Genomic DNA, 17,252 nt, shown 5'->3' with positions numbered 1-17,252 from the left:
AATGCTCGGCCCCCTTCAGGGCTAGACCCCCCCCCCTCGGTGCATGGGGGGCAGCCGGCGACACAAACTGTCACCTATGGAGTGGGGCAGGCCTAGTTCAACCACCAAAGCACAGCCACAGCTGCATCTCTTTTTAAAGCAAACGTCTCGCGGTTTGGGGCCATGCTCGGGGGGTTTGGGTCGGATTCACGATTTCTGACTGTGCCGGAGAAGGGAGCGCCCCACGCCTCTGCCCGTGCAGCTGATGAACCAGCAGAAACCCTGGGCCACAATCCTTCTGCTCATGTCCCAGCATCCTCCTCTTTCAGGGAGGTTGGGTCAATACCAGGAGCCCCCTTTTCCAGAAGGGGAAACTGAGGCACAGAACAGGGCCCACAGTCACACAGGGAGTCAGTGGCAGAGCTGGGCACAGAACTCAGGAGTCTTGGCTCCCAGTCCCCTGCTCTAATCATTAGTCAACACTGCCCCTCCACAGCTGGGAAGAGAACCCAGGAGTCCTGGCTCCCAGTTGCCTGCTCATTAGGGGTGTGTCTGCCGCAGAGTCCTACGTCTGCTGAACCTCTCCCAAGTGACCCAACTCAATGCAAGCTGCCCTGTGGCAGTGCCCATGTGCTGGAGTCGCTGGGCTGCCCCGCACCCCCTGGCGCTGCACCGGTGCGAGACGCAGCGATTTAGGGGGTGTGGCACGCCACGTCCAATTTCACACAGCATTCTTGGCAAACTCATCTGCAATCATCAGCGGCAACACCTCGGCCGTCTGCACAGCCCAGACACAACCAGGGCCAGCAGCTTCCCTTCCCAGAGGAAACGGAGGTTCTCTGATAAGGAGGCTGAGATCACCAGGGCAAGGAATACAGGCCAGAAAACGCTGTGCAGGATTTATGTCTCCCAGCACTGCAGACCTACAGCGGGGGGAATTTGGGAGTAAATGGACAATTTGAAAAGGATTTTATAAAAACCGATGTTACTGACAAAGACACAAGCCACCAGCCAGCCCCGAGCGAGGCCCCGCCCCGGCCCTCAGTCCTCCAGGCCGTGGAAAGCACTGTGCATTTCCTCATTCAGCTGAGCGTAATCGGCCTTAATCTTTGCTTCGCCGTCCTTTACTGGATCCTTGGAAAGGCAAGAGGGGGAGAGACAAGCGGCGGTTGTTAGAAAACCCCTTGGACCAAAAGCGTGCACAGGAATTTAAATTTGACCCCTTTTGGAGGGGCACTTTCTCTGGCTGCCCAAACAGGTGAAGTGAGGGTACCCCAAGCCCAGCAGGCGGCTCTTGTAAAGGTGCCCCCCGCCCCGACTTCCAAGGCTAGGCTATGGCTTGGGGTGGGGCCACAGCAAAAGGCTGGGGAACCCCCCCTGTGCGGGTATGGCTAGGGCCCTGGAGAACCTCTCTGTCCAAGGAGGTGACAGTCTGGTCACGCAGCACGGGACCGAGTGACTCCAGCATGTCAGCAGGGGAGCAAGAGCGCAGCTCCGCCGGATAACTGGTGCGTGAGTGATCTGGGGTCACAGCACTCAGACGGCAAGGAGACGGCTAGGTACAAAGACTGCAGGGGGAAGGACGGGGAGGGGGTGTGGGTGGAAGAGTCGGTAGATGGATGGAGGATGGGTGGATGGATGGGCTGGTCGGTGGAAGGATGGCTGGATGGAGTGTTGAGTGGACGGACAGATCGGTGGATAGACGGAGGGATTGATGGACAGTGGGTGGGTGGATGGATGAGATGATCGGTGGAAGGATGGATGGACAGGTCTGTGGATAGATGAATGGATTGATGGAGGGTGGATGGAGTGTGGGTGGATGGATGAGTGGACGGGTGGACGGCTGGTGGATAGCCGGCTGGCGGGAGCTGAAAGCCATCCAGCACCAGCTGTAGTTTAATTAGCTAATGCACGGTTAACCCCTTCAGCCCCAGAGCCAACTGCCCCTGCAATAACATGGCTCACCTTGAACTTCATGGAGCTCAGCTTGTACATGATGTCCCCGAGGCTCTCACGGATCACGGCCCAGGTGATCTTGTTCTCGGAGTGGGCCGTGGACTCCACCGCGTGCCGGGCCAGCTCGTAGAAGGTGACCATGTTCTGCAGCATCCCCACTGTCTTGAAGAAGGGGCAGAACCTGCCAGGGCAGAGACAGGACCGGCCTGGGGGGTCAGGGAGTCTCTGGGGAGGCACTGGAGCGTCAGCCTTGCCCCAGAGCACGGCCTCACTGGAGCAGCGAGCAGCTCGTGGGGGGGGGGGGGTCAATCAGCAACAGAGGGGGCTCGGGGTGGGGAGGGAGTCAGGCTAGGGGGCTCCCATCTGCTGTGAGGAAGCCCACGGGGCTCTTGGGCACCTCTGCCTCAGCTGGGCCATGCTCAACACCCAGCTCCTCCCGCCCGTCAGAGCCCTTCCCGGTCAACGCGAGCCCACCATGGTCTCTGTCATCACCCCAATGGGTCCCTTGGCCCCCCCATCCCTGCATCGCCCCTCACTCCCATTTCCACCCCGTCCGTGCCAGCGCAGTTCCGCCCAGAGGAGAGTCGCTCCCCCTCCGCTAAACCCAGCTGCTTCTGGGGTGAAGCACGTCAGCGCCCCGCAGTCCTTTAGGACAGGAAGTGAAGAACGCCTTCTCCAGCTGCCTCCTGAGGTAGGGAGAAGGGAGTGAGCTGGCCTGGAAGTTGGCTGGGGCACTAGAGCGAACCCAGAGGGCCAGGACCCAGGCACTACTGTGATGGAGGGAGTGTATGGGGGGAGAGAGCGTGATGGGGGTATCCGGGGACAGACAGAGAGTGATGGGGGCGTACGGGCACAGAGAGCAGTGGGGGTTTACAGGGACAGGCAGCTCCCAGTCACTGACTCAGCTCAGCCCCGTTGGCCTTTGGGGGGAAGTACGGATGGATGGATGGACGCTGAGCACTCCACTCCCTTTGACCTCAGGGGAAGTGAAGGCCCTCAGCACCCTCTGTCCATCCATCTCTCCACACCACACAGTCAATGGCGCTGGGGACAATTAATATTGGATAAGGGCTTCTGCACCCGCAGCCGGAAGGGGCCATGATGCTGGCCCTGCCCGCCCCTCCCCGGTGGATCTGTAGAGACTTCAGGGCCTGGCACTTGATGCTCCTGCTTGAGCAGGGGGAGCCTGGGGGTAGGGGGGGTCACAGTCCGTGGCCCAGGGCCGTGGCTGTGGGGCAGGCAGGGGGCCAGGGCGGCCGGTACCTGTCGTAGGAGGAGTAGCCGTTCTGCTGCAGGAAGTCGTCCTTGAGCAGCTTGGCCACCTCCAGCGTGATCTTGTCAGCCTCGGCCAGGGAGGCCTGTGGGGAGAGTTCGGGGGGAGAAGGGGAGCTGAAAGCACAGCTCGGCTCTCCCCCCTTTTCCCTTCCACTCCCCTTCCCTCACCCCTACTCCCCCTGTCCTCTCAACCGTCTCCCTTCGTCCCAGGCCCCAGCCCCGGTCCCCAACTCCTCACCTTTCCCACCAGCTGCACGATCTCTGCCAGGTCCTCCTCCTCCTGCAGGATTTCCTTGGCCTTGGTGCGCAGGGCGGTGAACTCGGGGTGCTGGCGCTCGTAGTGCTCGTCCAGTGCCCGCATGTACTTGCTGTAGCTGATGAGCCAGTTGACCGAGGGGAAGTGCTTCCGCTGGGCCAGCTTCTTGTCCAGCCCCCAGAAGACCTGCGTGGGACGGGAGAGACGCCACGCGGTGGGGAGGGGGGGTGAGAACGGGGCCGAGGCCGGGGGGTGGGGGATTCCCAGGGGAGACTCACCTGGACGATTCCCAGGGTTGCAGAGGTCACAGGGTCGGAGAAGTCGCCTCCCGGAGGGGACACCCTGGGGTGACAGGGAGAGGGGCTTAGTCTGAGCAAACAGCCAGTACTGACGCTAATCCATGGCTGGATCCTGCTGGTGCTGAGTTCCCTCCCCCATGGGGCTAATGTACCACAGCGATGAGCGTGGTATAGACACGGGGATGGATGGGTAGAGGGTGGATGGATGCAGTGACGGACGGACAGATGGGTGGATGCAGAGATGGGTAGATGGACGGATGCAGGGATGGGTGGGTGCAGGGATAGACAGACGGATGCTGAGGTGGGTGGATGGATGCAGGGATGGATGGACAGATTGGGGGGAAGTACGGATGGATGGATGGATGCTGAGCACTCCACTCCCTTTGACCTCAGGGGAAGTGAAGGCCCTCAGCACCCTCTGTCCATCCATCTCTCCACACCACACAGTCAATGGCGCTGGGGACAATTAATATTTGCGAAGCCCTGCTCTGTGTGACCCCAGCTACATTGACACCCGGCTGCAGTCCCGTCTCCCTCGCCCATCACGGGCATGTGGGGGTGTCGGAGGGCCAGGGGGTGTCGGATGGCCGTGGAGGGTGTCGGGGGCCTTTCCCCATGTCGGCTGCGACTCCCGCTCCTGGTCAGTGTCACGGCTTTGCAGCGGGTGGCCGGATGCTCTGGGGAAAGAGAGAAGGACTCACGCGCCGACGATGCTGACGCTTCCCTCCCGCATAGGGCTGCCCAGGCACTTGACCCGTCCCGCACGCTCATAGAAGGACGCCAGGCGGGCGCCGAGGTAAGCCGGGTACCCGCTGTCTGGAAAGCAAAGCCGTGGGGTGACTGGGGGGCACGCAAAGCAGGGAGGATCCCAGTGGCACCAGCAGGGGGAACCCTCTGGACCAGGCTGGGTTGGGGAAGGGTTAGGAAACAGGGATCCCAAGCCAAGGGGTAGAAGGTGTGGAGGGCTGCATAGCATCCAGGTCGGGGATGTGGCTGGGGTCCCTCTCACAGGGGGGCGGGGAGGGCTCCGTTTTGGCACAGCCTCGCCCCCCGCAGTGTGCTCTGCCCAGGACCCACACCGGGGCTGGGAACCCCTCTGCCCGCCACAGCCTGAGCACACTGGGACCAGGGGGCGCCCCCAGGGACAGGACGACACCAATCAGGGGCTGCCTGGGGATATCCCCGGGGATGGTACCAATTGGGACAGCGAGAGGAGGGTGACCATGGAAAAGGGACAGAATTAATCAGGAGCAGTGGGGCGGGGGGCACATGGGGACAAGATCGCACCAATCAGCAGACGTGAGGAGGCCTGGGGAAGGCACGTCAGGACATTCATCCAGGCAGCAGGCAGGACCCGTGGGGGCAGCATGGCACCAATCATGGTCAGTGAAGGGGGCAGAGGAGGGAGGGTCACAAGCACTGGCAATGGAGCAGGAACGTGCCCAGCCCCATGCCCCACCGTCTGGTCCCAGGTCCCAGGAGTTGGCCCCATGCCCCAGCGCTGGGAACCAGCTGCCCCAGAGAGCATGGCTGGGGTTGGGAGGGACGCAGACTCGCCGGGCCACGTTCTGCTTTGCTAGAGGGGTTCAGAGTCAGGCTGCCTGGGGCTACACAGTGAGCAGAGCATCACCTGCAGGCATCTCTGCCAGCCGGCCGGAGATCTCGCGCAGCGCCTCGGCCCAGCGGGAGGTGGAATCGGCCATCATGCTGACGTGGTAGCCCATGTCGCGGAAATACTCCGAGAGCGTAATCCCTGGGAGACACCAGCATCAGAAGCAGGAAACCCACAGACCCCTGCCAGCTCCCTGCAGCTCTGCTGCTGCCCCCCCGTTATCCCCACCCTGAACTCCCTACACACAGCTCTGCCGGTGCCCCTCAATCCCGACCCCCCGATATCCTCGCCCGGGGCAGACTGCGAGTCAGACTGAATTTTTTATGCTTGTCCCACGGGGTGACCAGCTGGGAGCTGAGCCCTCCCCCCTCGGCCCACTCACCCTGCCGGGGGATGCATGGAGCCCCATGGGTAAGGTGGGTGCTCACCTGTGTAGATGGAAGCCTCCCGGGCAGCCACGGGCATGTTGGACGTGTTGGCCACCAGTGCGGTGCGCTTCATGATGGTTTCCGTCTTCCCGTCCACCTCCATGGTGAGCTGGGGACAGAACACAGCAGAGTCAGTCCTGGGGAGGGGCTGTGACCCGTCCGTGCCTAGGGCAGCCACCTGAAAATGCCAAGGTCAGGGCAGGCTGCAAAAGGAGAGCAGATTCTCCCAGTGCTGGTGAGTTAGCAGGCTTGTATAATCCCTCTGGTGCACATCCAGTACTTGGAGGGGTCTCAGTCCTTTGTTTCACAGCTTCAGTTGTAGATGAGTTGGTCCAGAGGTAGGTTGGTGGCTGAAGCTGAACAGGACTGAAGACAAAATGGATCCCGGGCACCTGCCTTTTATGTCCTCTGGCCCCGGCCATGCTGCTTGTGGAATTTCACAGGAACCAACATGGAGTCCAGAGTCACATGAGCAAGTCCTGGTGACTCATCAGGTATATCCCTGGCTTCTCCCACGGGACCCCTTGAACCTTGGAATGTCTTAATGGGCCATTAAGCCGCCCATCTCTGCAGCCATCCTGTGTGGGGCGTTACCCAGACACAGCTACATCAACCATATCCATAACTTCCATCACACACAGGAACATAAACATCCTCATCTGACTTCGCACATTACAGCCTTTCTAACAGTACCTGACATGGCATGTCTCACATGAATTATTATGATTTTGACATACTGACGTCAAACAATATACTAAATGCCCCCCGCTTCCCCCCCACAATCCAGCCAGCGTGACAGAGGCCCTGGGAGCAGACATAACCCCGGGCCCGGGAGACCTGGAGAATCCCCGGGAGACGTTCCTATCCGGGGACGAGTGGGATGGGCAGAGACGGACGCTTGGCTCAGCACAGACCCATCTGGCCCAGCCAGAGGCTCCCAGCTGGAACTGGCCCAGCCCACTCCCTTCTGGCCCCGCCATGAGGCTCCCAGCTGGGACCAGCTCAGTACACTCCTCACGAACCAACCACGGGGATCCCAGCTGGGACCAGGCCAGAAACAGAATGTTTATGCTACCTCAGATATAATCTGTGGGCCAGGAAGCGGAGAGACAGAATGTATGAGCCAGCCAAGATAAGAGGGAGAACCCCAGGGACCCATTTACTAACAAGGTAACAATGGACAAGTCGGGGATGTTGAGATGAGGTCAGGTTGAGCTTGGACAGAGCCTGCTGCCCAGGGATTGGCTCCTACACAGTGACCGCGCCAGTCCCCGAATGTCCAGTAAAGGCACTGTGTGATGTACCAGATGCGGGGAGGAGGGGACACTGGGGGCTGGTGTGTGACTATGGCTTTGCGGGGCTGCCTGTGCCCATCCCCGGCGCTTGTGTCTGATCATCTCTGCACCGCGTTGCTGGCCGCCAGATAAAGGAACCTGAGTGATGAGACTGGAGTCTCTCAGACTCAGACTTAAGGGACCATTATGATCATCTAGTCTGACCTCCTGCACGACGCAGGCCACAGAACCTCACCCACCCACTCCTGTGATAGACCCCTGCCCTATGACTGAGTTATTAAAGTCCTCAAATCCTGGCTTAAAGACTTCAAGGTACAGAGAATCCACCAGCAAGTGACCCGGGCCCCATGCTACAGAGGAAGGTGAAAAAACCCCTGGCCTCTGCCAATCTGCCCTGGGGGAAATTCCTTCCCAACCCCAAATCTGGCAATCAGCTAAACCCGGAGCATGTGGGCAAGACTCGCCAGCCAGACACCCGGAAAGAATTCTGGGTGGTAACTCAGAACACCCCCCAGCTAACACCCCATCCCAGGCCATTGGGTGTATTTACCGCTCGTAGTCAAAGATCAGTTAATTGCCAGATTAGGCTGTCCCATAGTCCGACTGAGGTCTTGGGGATCCAACTGAAAGACGTCTCAGGGAAACCCCAACAGGGGGTCCCAGCTGGGACCAGCCCAGCCCAGTCTCTACCAGCCCAGCCAGAGGGCCACAGCTGGAGCCAGCTCAGAGCCAGGACGTCACCTGGGGGGAGCCGTAGGTGTGGCTGACAGGAGGGAAATGGCTCCTGAGCCCAGCTTGATCGGAGAAGCCCAGACAACCCAGGATCCCCCCAGTCACAGCACCCCGGGCTCATGAACTCATCAGGGAGATGCCCCCGTCTCCCAATAACACAGGACTCACACCCCCCATGAGCAAGATGTTTCCCATGTTCCATGGGTCCCACCCGCCAGCTGGGTTCACCCCATGGCTCCTGCCCTCCTCAGCTGGGTTCACCCCGTTGCTCCCGCCCTGGCTCACCTCGGGGAAGTCCCGCAGCACCTCCGACATCTCGTTGCCGCGCTCGCCGCAGCCCACGTAGATGATGACGTCGCTGTTGGAGTACTTGGACAGCGACTGCGAGATGACCGTCTTGCCGCAGCCAAAGGCCCCCGGGATGGCCGTGGTCCCGCCCTGAACGCACCTGGGGGCCAAAGGGACCCTGAGCCAGCAGCACGGGAGGTGCCTTGGGGCACAGACGCCCCCCTCGCCCGGGGAGCTTAGGGCTTCTGCGGTGTCTCCGCGGGCAGGGCACGTTCCCGGCTGGCGGCTCCAGCCCTTGTCCCAGCTCCCAGTGGTGACTCAGGGCAGCCACATGCTGGCTGGGGGGAGGAGGGGGGACCAGGGCACCCACTAGTGGCCAGTGACTATAACAGCCTCCTCCTTACCCACCCCCACACCTCCCAGGGTAGCTCAAGCGGCAGAGGTCTGTGCTCTGGGCACCGGCAGGCCTGGGTCAATCCCCACTGACAGTTACCCTGCAGCTGCTGGGAGAAGCTAGGATTGGAGTAGCCGGGAGCAACCCCCACTGCCAGGGCTCCTGCCCTGCTCCCTACAGCACCCCGTTGCTGGACAGTGGAGGACACCCACTTTCCATTACTCTCCTTTGCCTTTGCCTTTGCCTTCAGGGCTGAGCACAGGGGCCAGGAGGGCGTCACTTACGGGAAGAGGGAGTCCAGGACTCTCTGGCCGGTCAGCAGCGGGTAGTTGGCAGGGAGTTTCTCCGTCACAGGCCGGATCTGACGCACGGGCCACACCTGCACCATGGTGAGCTGCTCTGCCACACCCTCGAAGTCCAGCTCCAGCACCACGTCCTGGGGACAGGGCAGACACGGCTGATGAGGCTCCAATTCAGCCACAATGAGGGGCAGGAGGCCAGGGGGGCTGATTCTCAGCTACCCCATCCCTGCAGGGGGGCTAAGGGGCTTTAATCAGCTTTGTGACCCCCATATTCTGGGCCCTGCACAGTCCCTGGTGTCTCAGTGTCCCCGCTCTATGCCTCACTTTCCCCATCTGTAAGTGGGGGGACGATACCGCCCTCTGAGGGGGGTTGTGGCTGGGGCTGGGTGCTTGTAAAATGCTCTCAGATGATCAGCTGGACGGCCCTAAGCCAGAGCAGAGGGGAGCCGATTTCTGGGGTGCACTGGCTGAGGCTAGGCAGCATCACGCTGGAACTGCTGCTGTGTCTGGCGAGCTCAGGGCTGGGTGCGGCGCGTTGTCCAGACAGCCGGCTGGAAAGGGCTCAAGAGAGGTTCCTCCTGGACTGAGAGGTTCCTTAGCCGAGAAAAGCAACATGAGCTGCTGCTGGGATGCTGCGATGCGGGCCGTGAGCCGCCTCTGGGCGAGGAGAATACTCCAGAGGAGGAAAATCGCGTGTCCAAGGGTTACAACTGATTGCAGGGAAGAGACAATTGCTGGGAGAGGAAAGCAAACGGCTCACTAAATATAGGGGCCCCGGCTCATTCATAAGCAAACAGGAAGTGACTGTCTGTCCGATGACATCTTTTGAGACACAGGAAGCGCAATTCAGCTGCTGGACTAACAAAAAAAAAAGAACCTAAAACTAAAACCAAAACACAACTGGTTCAAGATGAGCTCGAGCCGGACTCCTGGGCCCAAACCGCCTCGGAACTGACCCGGAGCCAAACTTCCCAGCTCAGGGCCAACTGGCTCAGAACCACAGACCCAGCTTCGAATCCCCCTCGAGCTCTGGGGCAGCTCAGATCCAGGACCCCCATTTGTCTGACACTTCCCCTGGACCACCAGGCTGCCCTTGGAGCAGTGATAAAGCAACAGCTCCTGCATCAGCAGCTCCCAGAGCGATGGGTGAGTGCCCCGGGCTCTGGCTCCCAGCTGCTGCGGTATAAATAACGGGGAATACTCATTGCTCTGGGCCCCCCACTGTCCGTGAGCCCAACTGCTGCCCGCACCATCCGTCAGCAGTGACCCTACCGAGATGTCATAGCGCCCTGGTGGGGCGATGTAGGTCACGGTCCCCCGGCTCCGGGGTGGCACCATGATCTTGTGCTTGATGAGGGAGTTCTCGGTCACCAGGCCGTAGATGTCCCCGCCGGTCACGTGGCTCCCGACCTGGAAAGGGGGAAGAGACGTGTGAGATACAGGACGGTGCCTCCCGTAAGGCTGCAGGGCCAGGACGGCCGGGTCGCCAGGCACACGTACGACTAGCAGGGGGGCTGCCTGGCACAGATCCACGCTAGATTCTCCAAGAGCTGCAGGCCCAGCGTCCCCAACCAGCAGCCGTTCTGCTGCCACGGCCGGGCTCCCTGTGTCTCTCCTCACCCTTCCTTGCTCCTTTCCATGCCCAGGTCCTGGCTTATCCTCAAGCATTCGTCTGCCCCCCCCCCCCCCTGCAGCCCCTTCCCCTTCATGAGTGTGGTTGGGGCGTCACGGTGACAGACCCCAACTGTGATGCATTCAGAGGGGAACCAGCAGCAGAAGCAGACGAATAGTTCAAGGAACAAAAGTGCTGGTTTCCTTGTGTCCCTCGGGGCTAGTGTGACCAGAGAGCGGGGGGGAAGGGGATCAGGATGCAGGGGGGGCGGGGCAGTAATAGGCGCAGAGGCAGCAAATAGGACAGAGCCCCAAATAGCGGGACGTCTGGTCACCCTACCTGAGCACGAGGACTTTAGGAAACACAGGAGCTGAATTTCAAAGTTTTCACTAGGGGGCGCTGGCTCCGGGCAGGCAGGGCTGAGCCCAAATCCCAGAGTAGCACTGGGAGCCGCTGTGTTGCAGTGGGCGGGGAGGGGGCTCAGTAGGGGGCGCTGTGCTGCGGGGGGCAGGGTAGGGGTGCAGTAGGGGGTGCTGTGCTGCAGGGGGCGGGGTGGGGGTGCAATAGGGGGCGCTGTGCTGCAGGGGGCAGGGTGGGGGTGCAGTAGGGGGCGCTGTGCTGCAGGGGGCGGGATGGGGGTGCAGTAGCAGGCGCTGTGCTGCAGGGGGCGGGGTGGGGGTGCAGTAGGGGGTGCTCTCCCCAGCAGTCAGGGCTGACCCCGGTGCCCCCACGCAGCACTAGGGGGCGCCATGCAGCTGGAGGTGCCGGTTTTTGGCTGAGACCCCAGGGCAGGTTCTCTGGGAGCTGGTGCACGAGCCGTGCTGCCCTGCTGGGGTATTTCGGGGTCTGCTGCCTCTCCATGTCCACGCGGGACCAGACCCTCCCGATCTCCTGGGTTCTCTCCTCCGCCGGGCACAGGCCGTGCCCATGGGGAGCTGCAGAGACCCGTGCGGGGGGCTCAGCCCAGGAACCTCCTGCTGACAAAGCCTCCCCCATGGCGGGCGTTGCCCCGCGCCGGGCCCCTACCCGGATGCTCTCGCTCAGGGCAAAGTCCCACTGGACGTTCCGGGACAAAGCGGGAATGTTGATGCCGCGGGGGATGTAGATGCTCTGGGTCAGCTCCGTGATGTCCTTCAGGGGGCGCTGGATGCCGTCGAAGATGGAGCCCATGATGCCCGGGCCCAGCTCCACCGAGAGCGGCTTCCCCGTCCGCAACACCGGGTCCCCCACACAGACCCCCGCTGCCGCCAGCGTTCAGGAGAGGGCCCCGGGCCCAGAGACATGCACCAGCCGGGGGTGGGAGGGGGGACAGGGGCTAATTGCCTCATACATATTCAGGGTCTCCCCGTGACAGATAGATGGGGGGGATATAGGCATGGCCAGGGGATGAGGGAGATCAGGGGGTGCGAGGTGCAGGCCTGGCAGGGGGCACAGCCTGGCAGGGGTCAGAGGGCACAGGCTGGAAGAGGGGTTCAGGGGACACGGCCTGCGGGGGGGGGGGGGGGGATTCAGGGGGCATGTCCTGGCAGAGTGGGTCCAAGGGGCATGGCCTGGCGGGGGGGCAGGGGACATGGCCTGGCAGAGTGGGTCCAAGGGGCATGGCCTGGCAGAGGGGGTTCAGGGGGCATGGCCTGGCAGAAAGGATACAGGTCTCTTCGTACACCTGGACGGTGGCCAGGTCTCCCTCGAGACGGATGATCTCGCCCACCAGCTCCGCGTGCCCCACACGCACCAGCTCGTACATGGCGGCCCCGGCCATGCTGCGGGCGGTGACCACTGGGGGGGAGAGATGGAGGGGGGCGGAGGGGGTTATACCCCAGGGACGGTGCCCAGGGCTGGGCTGTGGGAGGGGGAGACGCCCTCTGGCCCAGGCGACTCGCACAGCCCCAAGCCCCTGCACCTCACAGCAGAGTTCACCTGCCCCATCTCCTCTCCCGCCCCCTTTATCCCTCTGCTCCCTCCCTCACCCGTCCCCTTCCTCTCCTCAACCCGTCCCCATACCCCTGCATCCTGCCACACCCCCTCCCCCAACTCATCCCTCTCCCCACCCCCCCCACCTCCTCCTGCTCCCGCCCCTCCTCAACACCGTCTCTAACCCCTACTCTGCCCCACCTGCTCCCACCCTTACCCTGCCCCGGGGGAAGGAAATCAAAGCCATTTAAGTCATTGTTCAGATCACAGTTAAAAATCTCTTGGGGTGTTTTCAATCATTCCTTTGGGGTGGGGGTGAGGGTCTGCACAGCCAATAGGAACCTTGGGGCTATTGCAACTTCCCCCTGAAATGCAGGACAGGTTCAGTGATCAATGCTGGGGGCCGGGAGGGGGATGTTAAATGTCACAGCTGGATGAGCATCGGATCTGAATGCTACAGACTGCCACAGGCTAAAAACAACCCGGGCCAGTCACATCCCTGCCCCGTGCCTCAGTTTCCCCAGTTGCGTACAATGGGGATAACAGCGCTGCCCTCCTTTGGAAAGCCCTTTGAGATCTGCTGATGAAAATCGCTAGATAAGAGCTGGGTATTATTATCATTATTAGCACTTGTCCGAGAAGACGAGTGTGCACTTAAAATTAAGCCCAATTAAGCATCAAATCTTTGTCGCTTCCAACCAAAACGGCTTCGGCAAGGACAGTGCAAACCGACGAGGACTCTCACTACGCCCACAGAGTTACTGGGACGTCTTTCGCCACACGGGCCGGCTATTGGGAGGCAGAGCTCACTGTGAACGGAGCACGGGCGGCTATCCAGGGTGTGTGCTGTTGTCGCAGGAGGACTGCTAAAGCTGTGTCAGGGAAGGGGGGAAGAGAAAGCTCTCTGTGAAATCTGAAAGCTCCCTAACAGCTGGGAAAGTATTTCAAGGAGCAGATAGAAAATATCCCCCTTAGCTACAGACAATGGGAGGAAAGTCAAGAATCAGCCACAGGGAAGTAAATAACTGGATGGAAATTTAAACAAGCCATTTAACGTAAATAACAACAAGCAATGCTTACATTTGACTTTAAAAAAAGGAAAACAAAAATCCAGATTTCTTTCCTTTCCCCTTGTTTTGTGGCCAAACGTGCTTCTTCCCAAGCATGCCCAGGATCTGAGTTCTGCAGCCAGGACTCATGGCCAGCATCCCAGACCCTCGGGTAGATAGCCCTCAAATTGTCCCAGCTGGGCCTGCCAGGCCCGGTTCCTAGCACCACACGGGCTGTGTCTGCATCCTCCCAAAGTCTGCCTGCCCCTCGGAGCTGCATCCCCGTCACCTTACCTGGCCCAGAGACGCCATGGACAAATCCCAGCTCGCTCTCCTTCTCCGCATCCTCCATCCTGGGCAGCGTGGAGAACTCCATGGCTCACTCTGGTGCTGCTGGGAACCAGTTCCAGGTTACGGCGACCACTGCGTTTCCAAAGAGAGACACGTTTAAACCAAACCAGTCGGGGGCTCTGTTGGTGCCCTGCAGGCTCAGCCAGCTGCCCTCATGGCCCCACAGGCTGTTGGGGTACCAGTACCTGTGTCCGTACCTGGACTTATGGCCACAAAATACAGCAGGGGGAGGTTTAGAACTCACCCCCTTCCGGGCAAGAGGACAGAGCAGGCCCTGGAATGCAAAGGGGGAAGGATGGGCAGCCGGGGCTGGAACAGGTTTGAAATCCCTGTTCCTGAGCTGGGCAACCCAGAGGCAAACAGCCAAGGATTCTGGGTACATAGCGCCCAAAAGGATGGGCCCTCGAACATCAGCACTGCCAGCCCCGCACTTTCGGCTCACTCAAACCCCTTGAGAAACGTGCATGGCCCGTAACACCTATGCAGGAAGAAATGGGGGGGGAGCTGAAAAAGCTCTCCATTTTAGTGGGACCCACTAGAAAGACACGTGAGTGCAGCAAATAACTGAATCCAGTTCAAGGCCAGAAAGGACGGTTATGATCATCCATTCCTAGGGCTCAGCCTTTCATTCTTGTTCTGCAGGGAAAGAATCTCTCTGGGGAGGGCGGGGAGAATCTCACTGAGAGGAGAAGTCCCATCCCCAAATGCCAGAGTCTGCCTACGGGAGTAACTGCCAGGGAATAGCATGTATGCGACTCTGCTGGCAAGTCCTCTTTGCTCCAACCACTAGACTCCACTCCTGTTTTGGAGCTGGGAACAGAACCCAGGAGCTCTGACCCCCATGATGGGGGGCTGGCAAGGAGGGTGCATCAGCCGATGAAATCAGGGTCTGGGGAATGTAAAGGAACCCAAAGGGAATGCCGCTGCTGCCCGTGCATCCTGGGGAAATCCCTGCTGCGGGTGATTGAGTCGCACTCTGTGACCAGGGCTGGGAAATGGGGTGACATTTACAGCTGTGCTCAGGCAGACGAGGCTGATCAAACCACAGGCTTCAGGGCATGACCCCACACATCAGGGCAGGGGGAAGGGGGGGCGGGAGGGGACCCAGCGTGCTGCACAACTGACCCAGGACGCCTTGCAGGACCGGGGTCACCTTCCGCTGAAGAACCAGACGTTGCTGCTGCCAGGGGCACCAGCCGGGGGTTGACGGGCCAGTTGCTTGGTCCGCTGTCCTGCATGGCCCCCCCCCTCGGGGCAGGCGCTCAGTCTCCGTGACCCGTCCACTCCTTGGCCTCTCCGCTAAGCATGCCAGCCGGGGCAGGAGCAATTGTGCCAAGGTGCTTCGGGACCCGGGGACACCCTGCTGCCGTTAGCTGAGAAGCCACCAGCTCGTTTCACACCAGCCCCGTTGCCCCCTGCACCATGCAGCGGGGTCGGAGAGGGGGTAAGCTCAGGGCCATGTCCTGGGTGCATTGTGTCGAACCTGCACCGTGGCGCTCCAGCCCCCTCTAGTGGTGGCTGGGACACACATCGAGTGCGACGAGCCCACAACCGCCTCGGCTAAGAGAGGGAAGCGTTTTAGCTAACAGGACGCAGAGCCTGGAGCGTTTCACGTCAGCAGGTCCCACATCTGTTCTCATTGCAGGCTACACACAGGCAGCCCCAGCTGGCAGGGACCTGTCACGGGCAGACACAGCAAAGGGCATGTTTTGCTTTCCTTTGCCTGCAGTGGGGGGGAACCAACCTCTGTGTCAGCCCCTGGGGAGAGGCCTGGCCTGCAGCCTCTGGGATGCATGCTACATGCATGAGCCTCTGTCCTGGAGCCCCAGGCACCGGTGAGGCTGACTGGGCATGGCGAAAATCTGCTAGCCAACCTCTGGGGTGGCTCGGTGGCATAAACCTTGGGTTTGAACCGCCTCAGTTTCCCAACAGCGCAGTTTCAGACCCCACGTCCTCAGGCAAAACTGAGCCGGCGGGAGGGGGTTATCCAGGACGCCGGAGACGGTGCTCTAGCCCGAGTCAGAGCAGCGAACAAGCCGTCAGAGCGTTTGGGTTCTACTCCTGGCTCTCGGAAGGAAGCGGGTGGGACTGGAAGAGCGGGGATCTGGCGGTCAGGACACCTGGGGCCTGTTCCTGGCGGGGTGAGGGAGGGCGTTTGAAGCAGGACTGCCAGGTTCTCTCCTGGGAAACTTCAGTCAGCCGCTCCTCCAGTAAAATGGGAGGCTAATAATCTTCACCTGTCCCCCAGGGCAGGGCTGCACGGGCATGAAGTGACCTATGCTGGGCAGACAGCTGAGACTGCCCATGGTCCATCACTCAGTGTAGTGTCTGCCGTGGGTCCCAGGGGTCTCTCTGGCCTGGGGGAGCCCGAAGTGCTCCTCGAATCCACGGCGCGCTGTGAGTTCAGAGGACAGGGCCCCGCATTCCAGAGGCTCTGGCTCCGGCCACGCCCTTGGCTAAAGCAGCAGCGACCACGGGCATCCGTGAGCCAGGCTGGAAAACTCCAGGGTAATACATGAAGGCGCAGACTCTGAGCGGACAGTCTCAGGGCTGGGCAGTGGCATGCCGTGGGTCTCCAGTGCCCAGGGGCCAGACTTACATTGGCACCTCTCACCCCCATCGGTGGCAGCACCTCATGAGTGGGGTTGCGGGACTATGTCCTGCTCTCCCTCACTTCCCCCCCCACCCCTGGTCGGCGGCAGCAGCCTACGGGGGGGGGGGGGGGGGGGTGTTGTGTTGTCGGCTTGTTTCCTGCTTCCCCACCCCCGTGAGGGCAGCAGAGGCTGCCCGGTGCGGGGGGGGGGGGGGGAGCATGACAAGCTCTGGTTCTTGCAGCTCCCTCCTTGTGCCCAGCGCAGGCGTGGAGGGGCCGGGAGTTCGCCCTGGCAGCCTGCAACAGGGGGTGGCTCCTCCTCCGAGTGCCTGGCCAGTGCCCCCCCAGGCCAGCACCTGAGGGCATGCCCCCCCTCGGTACGCCACTGGGGCTGGGGGAGGGAGCAGGGATGGGGCAAACGTGGGGCTTGGAATGATGAAAAATGGGGTCCCAAAACTGTGCTCTATCTCCCTGGCTGGGGAGAGGGAAATCTCCCTGAGAAGGGATTTGCTGTGTCCTAGTGCCAGAGCCTGAGTAACAGCAAGGGACTGGCACGTCTGTATGTTTGCAAATCCTCCTTGCCCTCAGCACACTCCCCTGCCGAAGGTGGGAACAGAACCCAGGGGTACCCAGCTCGCCGTAGCTCTAACCACTAGCCCCACTCCTCACCCAAAGCTGGGGATAGAAGCCAGGACTCCTGACTCCCAGGCCTCTCTGCTTCAGCCACTAGACCCCACTCTCCTCCCAGAGCCAGGGACAGAACCCAGGAGTCCTGATCCCCAGTCCCCTGCTCTTACAGGGCCCGATAGCGACTGGTGTTGCAGACCAAGAGAGTTCCTACCTGCTGATCTCCGGCTCTGTCTCTCCTCTGCCCTTGTGGCTGACAGGCTGTGAGCAATCACCCGGGCTGTGCCCTGCCT

General features: G+C 61.1%; 1 protein-coding gene across 2 annotated transcripts; it reads right to left on the bottom strand.

Annotated features, from left to right (window-relative positions):
* Nucleotides 1-904: 904 nt before the first annotated feature.
* On the bottom strand, nt 905-17,252 carry LOC137167518 (V-type proton ATPase catalytic subunit A-like). 2 transcript variants are annotated; one of them, XM_067569734.1, is made up of 15 exons: nt 17,174-17,252; nt 13,683-13,811; nt 12,076-12,204; nt 11,455-11,669; nt 10,089-10,226; nt 8,799-8,950; nt 8,118-8,280; nt 5,806-5,914; nt 5,396-5,518; nt 4,467-4,581; nt 3,745-3,808; nt 3,449-3,652; nt 3,199-3,293; nt 1,945-2,116; nt 905-1,113 (listed from the first exon to the last, which is right to left on the bottom strand). In XM_067569734.1, the coding sequence occupies exons 2-15, from the start codon at nt 13,762-13,764 to the stop codon at nt 1,021-1,023; spliced, it is 1,854 nt and encodes a 617-aa protein (XP_067425835.1). In that variant the 5' UTR covers nt 13,765-13,811; nt 17,174-17,252; the 3' UTR covers nt 905-1,020. The 2 variants fall into 2 exon arrangements, with proteins under 2 accessions (XP_067425835.1, XP_067425836.1); XM_067569735.1 differs by having other exon boundaries at nt 983-1,113; nt 1,945-2,093.

This window comes from Emydura macquarii, unplaced genomic scaffold (assembly GCF_026122565.2).
Source record: "Emydura macquarii macquarii isolate MOO-44397 ecotype Brisbane River unplaced genomic scaffold, CSIRO-AGI_Emac_v2 contig_2924, whole genome shotgun sequence".
Lineage (NCBI taxonomy): Eukaryota > Metazoa > Chordata > Testudines > Chelidae > Emydura > Emydura macquarii.
Note: the sequence above shows the minus strand (reverse complement) of the source record. Positions and strands in the feature narration are given on the sequence as shown.